Genomic DNA, 6,449 nt, shown 5'->3' with positions numbered 1-6,449 from the left:
GTGAAATCGTGGGAATCACAGTCATCATAGCGTACGGCCGCGTCATCGGAGTGGTGGGCACTCGGCACAGCTGTTCGCATCCACAGGGAACCACTAAATATGAAATCAATTTTCATCGTTTCGTACGGATCTCATGGGTTTCCTTTTGGTAAAAGATAATATAAATTCAAATAAAACACGATAAAAAGCAAGAACAAAATCCTCAGTACGAAACACGCAATAAAGACTGAATTCTCAAGTGCTACAGATTTAAATACGTGTCATCCTCAATACGAAAGGCTAGTCTCTAGATAAAGGGTGAATTATGGAAAATCTTATTTCCATCACTATAGGATAATTAATGCGCTCTTACATGCGCCGGAGATAGATTTTTATAACACGCGCAGGGGTAACGTGCTGTTTTTATTTTTATTATCTAGTTATAAACGTCTATCTCCAGCGCATGTAAGAGCGCATTAATGATCCTATAGTGGTGGAAATAGCATTTTCCGTGAATTATACCTCGCTACAGATTTGATAGATGAGGACTTGAATAAATGAACGGTTTATTCGGGAGATATTTCTTAGACTCTGACAACAACATTAAACCACTCAAATTATGAATGGTACGAAACACCAGATAGTAGGTGGATTATCAGAGGTTAAAGATGTGAATACGTGTTATAAGTTAGGTTAAGGACAGAGTGATGGTTTTCATCCCAACCGACCAAGCCTCCCAACTTAATAGGTTAAGGACAGAGTGATGGTTTTCATCAAAACTGACTAATGCTAAATGGTTTGTATTTTTAATGTAAAAATAGATTTAAAACCTTACGAGATCTTCAAAAATTTTCCAAGAAAGTGGAGACTACATTTTCCCAAGGAAAGGGTGGGAAGAGTTGTCGAATGTTAGATCGCAAAGAAATGCTATGCTACTGCCCTCGGAGACGAGAAAAGAGAAGAGCGTTCGCCACCAACATTACCCTGCAGCCGGCGCGATGGCAGTGAAGATGAAACCATTAATCATGAGCCAGTTAGTTGTCCTATGTGTGGCTCTGCGTATGCCTCTCGCAGTGGCTGATCCGTACGCTAATATCGTTTCATATCATTGTGGGAATCGCAGCGAATATAGGAATGGTAGTGCCTTCCAGCGTATGCTAGATGTGGTTTTGGACAGACTGGTCACGAATGTTTATTACAGCGCATTCAATATTTCTCGAATTCGTGATGAGAGATCCAATAATTCCGTTTATGGGTTTGTCCAGTGCACAGAAGATTTAGGTCCCGATGCTTGTCAACAGTGCGCATCTACGGCGAAGACAATGCTTGTTCAGGGATGCAATGGCACTTCTGGAGACATTCAACTAAACGGCTGCCGCTTGCGTTACGACTATCATAGCTTTTACTACAAATCTAACGTGAGTCCGCCTAATTTTAATGCTGCAGTTTGGTCTTATTGTGGGGATAACGAATATATAAACGGGAGCGCCTTTCAGCGAAATCTAAACAAGGTTTTGGAATCATTGGCGGGGAACGCTAATGCCAGCGGATTCAAGACTTCCATTGTTATTGAGGAGCCAAACAGAAACAGTACGGCTTATGGGGTAGTCCAGTGCAGGGGAGATTTAGGTTTCTCCACTTGCAAACAGTGCGCATCGACGGCCAAAGCAAATCTTGTTGACAAATGCCACAGTACTTCTGCAGCCATTCAGCTAGATGGCTGTTTCTTACGCTATGCCGATTATAATATTTTCAATATTGACAGCGCACAGAATACTCCAGCAGATGTTCGTTGCAACAATGGTAAAAGCACTCAGCCACAAGAGTTCGAAAAAACTGTGAAGGTCCTGCTCTCAAACATCACTGCTGAAGCGGTGAAGAATCCCAAACTTTTCGCTGCAGATCTAGTCCGGTCGCCTTCGAATTTAACAGGGCATATCTACAGCTTAGCGCAATGTTGGGGAGATCTGTCCCAAGCAAGCTGCAGATCGTGCCTAACATTGGCCTTGGAATATATATTCTTATGCCAAAGTGGAGCTCTTGGGGCACAAATCGGAGCTGACAAATGCCATTTGCGTTATGAGGTTTTTCAATTTTTCAACACTTCCGACTTCTCGCTGACACCCCAGGGAGGAAGTCCTCGATTGCCAGGTATCTTCTCTCATATAGTTTACGATGACTGGGATTATATAATGGTTCTGTAACGATTTCTTCCTGAACCAAAACATAAACAATTTACTAAATGTTCTCGTGGAAATTCGCAGAAAGCAAAAATGGGAGCAACCTCTTGCCGAGAAAGGGCCATCGGGCATCCAGTATTTCCTTTCACATACTTTGGAATGATTAGGGTTATATTTGTTTTGCAAGGGTTTCATTTTAGTGAATTAAAGCACTATTTACTGATATGTCATGAGAGCGTTTGCAGAAGGCAAGGTTCTTGGGATAACACTGGGCGTAATAGCTGCTGTCATTGGATTTACTGTAACCATAGGCCTTTGGCTGTGGTATTTCTCTCGTAGCCGGAAAAGTCGGGACCGGATTTCTGGAACCCAAGGTCCTGAAATTGTTCTTTAATATTTCAGTGTTATGATCCAAGATGCCGCTGATTTGTGTGTCTTGTGAATTGTTCGTCTATTTCTTTACTGCATGAATATGTACATACCCTCACGTTATTATTTTTGCACAGAAGTAATCATATCTGAAACTACAATCAATCCGGAGCTCATTTTCAAGTACGATATTTTGAGACAAGCTACTTCGAACTTTAAAATGGAGAATAAACTTGGCGAAGGAGGTTTTGGAAGTGTTTTTAAAGTGAGCATTTAACATTAATTAAACAATTTATTCCATAATATCCAATGAGAAATCATACATTATAGAATTATTTTAGTTTGACTCACGATCAAGTACATTAATTAACAGGGGATTCTGCCGAACGGCCGAGAGGTTGCAGTTAAGCGACTGAATCTAGGTTCAAAGCAAGGGGAAGCTGAGTTTCTGAATGAAACAAATCTCATCAGTCGTGTTCAGCACAGGAATTTAGTGAAATTGGTTGGTTGCTCCGTTGAAAGCTCAGAAAGACTACTTGTTTACGAATACCTCCCAGTCGGCAGTCTTGACAAGCTCTTATTTGGTCTCTTCTCCTCCTTGAATGACTTAACGCTGCTAATGTTGGGCCTATTTTAATGGAGTTTATTTGAGTAGCTTGTTAATGTTTTTACTATAAGTGAAGCATTGTTTGCAGATACAAGAAAACGACATTTACTTGACTGGAAAGAGAGGTATAAGATCATTGTTGGAACAGCGCGTGGATTGGCATATCTTCACGAGGAATCTGAGATTCGGATCATTCACAGGGATATTAAAGCAAGCAATATTTTACTGGATGATAAACACAGACCCAAAATAGCAGATTTTGGGTTAGCCAGACTCTTTGCGGAGGATCAGAGCCACGTTAGCACTAGAGTTGCTGGGACTATGTAAGAGTTCTCTCTACCCTTCTGTCTGTCTCTCGAGGTCCCTAACATCATTTAATATTACAATGTAACACGAACAAATTACGATTCATATAACATTTTGAGACTGTTTAAATTATATGGAGATTTGCTTAGCTATGTTATTGTGCAGAGGCTACATGGCCCCGGAGTACGCTTTACGTGGACAGCTGACTGAGAAAGCAGATGTATTTAGCTTTGGAGTGCTTCTCCTTGAGATTATAAGCGGAAGAAAGAATCAGAGTTCCGCTGTAGATGACTTTCTCATCGAAAGGGTATGGTTCATGTGGATCTCATATTTTTCTAAATCTCTCTGCAGTATTATAATCCCCTGTTAACTAATGGTGTTTTTTTGGGTCAATCATCAGACATGGAGATTGTATAAAGCAGAGAGGGCTTTAGAAGTTCTGGATCCTACATTGGAGGGCAGTTATTCGCGGGAGGAAGGGATTAGAGTGGTTAAAATTGGTCTTTTGTGTACGCAAGCAGCTGCAGCGTTGCGGCCGTCCATGTCCCGGGTGGTGTGGATGCTGACAAGTGAAGGAGAACATCTTCTGTCGCCCACAAAGCCTGCTTTCGTAGATGTGGAGAGTGTGGGCGCACCTGACTTGACACGTCCCCACGTCCATTCTGCAGCTGCTGCACCTTCATCTAGTGTTCTGGAGCCCAGGTGACTATGAGCCAATGGTCTGGGGTTTCTCCATCTCCTTGTATTATTGGCCGACATTATCGTCTCCGTCTGTTACTCTGAAACAATCTTCACTGAGGCAACTGGGGATCATGCATTGAAATTTTTAGGCCGTAGTCTTTAACGCGACTTTTTGAAAGCCTTTCCGGCGATTTTTTCCGGTGAAAATCCGGCAGTAATTTATTGAAATCTAAATTTGATAACTAGTTTCTGCACAATGAAAGCGTCCCAGGGTTTTTCAGGGTGCTGAATCCGAATATGCAGTTAAAAAACCATTTTAACTGCAACAAATCATGATTTCATCTCAATTTCTTCCGCCGGATTCCGTCACCGGAATCTCAAAAAGTCGCATTATAGACAACTCCAATTTTTAGCAACTTCACTGTCCCCACTTTCAAATCAAATCAGATTATGAATGAGATCAATGCAGAGGTGAGTAACGAAGCGTGTGAACGATCACGTGGGATATGGGGCATCAAATGTCCCTTGTTTTTCTGAACAATTTTGGTGACAAATCTAATTGCAAATCGTCAGTATTATTTTTCAAACATTGCAAATCATCAGTATTATTTTTCGAGGCGTAAATTGGATAAATCTCCTCATTGCTGTTGCATACAGGAGATCGATTTAAATATGTGCTCTTCATTATGTGAATTTGAATTTTTACACATTAAGATTAAAAAGGGTAAGTTGAATTTATATATTTTAAAAATAAAATATTTATTATTATAGAACAATTCAGCATATTAACATAAATAAAAATAGAAAAATTAAATAGATGCTACTCAGTGTGAATTTAAATTTGCATACATTAAAAAGATTTTACATATATATAATAAAATAAAATAACAACAGGGGATTTAAATATATTTTATCCAACTTGTTAACTTGAATTTTTACACATTAAAAAGCTAAATTTAGTATATATGTTCTAAAAACAAAATATTTCTTATTATTAAACAATTTAGTATATTAGCATAAATAAAAATGATTACGTAATAAAAATGATATGTGCATAACATTATTGTCAATTGCAAAAAAAATAAAAAAATAAGATGGAATATATTTTTAAATAATTTTTACTAGGTTTAATATAAATTAAATTATAATTATAATAGTAAACATTTAATAATAAATAATGTGTTTAAATTTTATATATATACAAAAGAATATGGTTAAAATTTATATATATGTAAGGTTAAAATTTATGGACATGCAAGAATGAATAAGGGCTATATTTTTTGAGGTGATTTATAAAATGCCAGATGTTAATTAAATGAACTTGCCCTGACGATGAACCACAGTCATTGGTTTGAAAAATTACTCAAACTTGATATGGATCACAAAAGCCTCAATTCAACTATGAATATTGTTCACTCTAAATTTATTCAACTATGAACATTGTTCACTCTAAATTTTTTCTCAACAAGATTTATGTTAGTTTAAAAAACAGTACAAAATATCAGTTTTACATAGTATATCTTCTATATATAAGTAATTTTAGACAATGCCTTCAAATGAAGATGAGAAAACATTTCTATTTTCAATTAGTTAGTAAATTTAAGTGTTATACATTATCTTATTTTTCTAAAAAATGATTCAATTTCGTAAAGAAGAAAATTTTGTTTGGACCAAAAAAATCTTATTTAAGAGAATTGAGGTATATATTCATTTTTCATTCTTGATAAAAATTTAGCAAAAAAAATATGACTATAGAATTTTGAATAAGAACACGGCTCCCAATACAAAACTTTCAATTTCAAATAAGATGTAATTATTCAAACCAAAAAAAGATATTTAAAAAAAAAACATTTTAACATATATAAAATGTTGTTAATATTATAAATTAAAAGTAAAACAAAGTGAATATCGGAAGTCAACACTATCCACCTGATATATTCTTCCATATTTATCTATTCAAGTATAAGAGTTGACCTTTGTTTTTAGGAAAAAAATAAAAATAAACAAAAACATCAAGAATATTTTTCCACATGGGCAAAATGTTGTTCGTATTCTACACTCAAGGTAAAAGTAAGTGGCATGATAAAGTTAGAAATAAACTCTATCTACAAAATATATTATCCCCTCTAATTATCTTCACTTATGTGTTTTTGAAAGGAAAAATAATTTTTTCAACATGCACAAAATGTTATTATTCGACATGAAAGGTAAACCAAAGTGAACATCACATAAGATGATAAAAGTTTGAAATCAATTTTACCTACCAAAAAATTCCCCTCTATTTATCTTATCACATATGCAATTGGTTTGATCAACTAAGCATGTGG

At 36.4% G+C, this 6,449-nt stretch overlaps 1 protein-coding gene across 1 annotated transcript; it reads left to right on the top strand.

Annotated features, from left to right (window-relative positions):
• The first annotated feature begins 830 nt into the window (after positions 1 to 830).
• On the top strand, positions 831 to 4,736 carry LOC149240136 (cysteine-rich receptor-like protein kinase 1). The gene is made up of 8 exons (XM_089367264.1): positions 831 to 2,130; positions 2,244 to 2,294; positions 2,405 to 2,533; positions 2,666 to 2,793; positions 2,902 to 3,112; positions 3,224 to 3,458; positions 3,607 to 3,748; positions 3,842 to 4,736. Exons 1-8 carry the CDS (start codon positions 909 to 911, stop codon positions 4,145 to 4,147), a joined length of 2,424 nt encoding a protein of 807 aa, XP_089223390.1. The 5' UTR covers positions 831 to 908; the 3' UTR covers positions 4,148 to 4,736.
• The last annotated feature ends 1,713 nt before the right edge of the window (positions 4,737 to 6,449 follow it).

The sequence above is a fragment of the Pinus tabuliformis genome, chromosome 8 (genome assembly GCF_031772625.1).
Source record: "Pinus tabuliformis cultivar Carrire ecotype Pingquan chromosome 8, CPIR1, whole genome shotgun sequence".
NCBI classification, from domain to species: domain Eukaryota; kingdom Viridiplantae; phylum Streptophyta; class Pinopsida; order Pinales; family Pinaceae; genus Pinus; species Pinus tabuliformis.
This window is presented reverse-complemented; position numbering and strand designations above follow the sequence as displayed.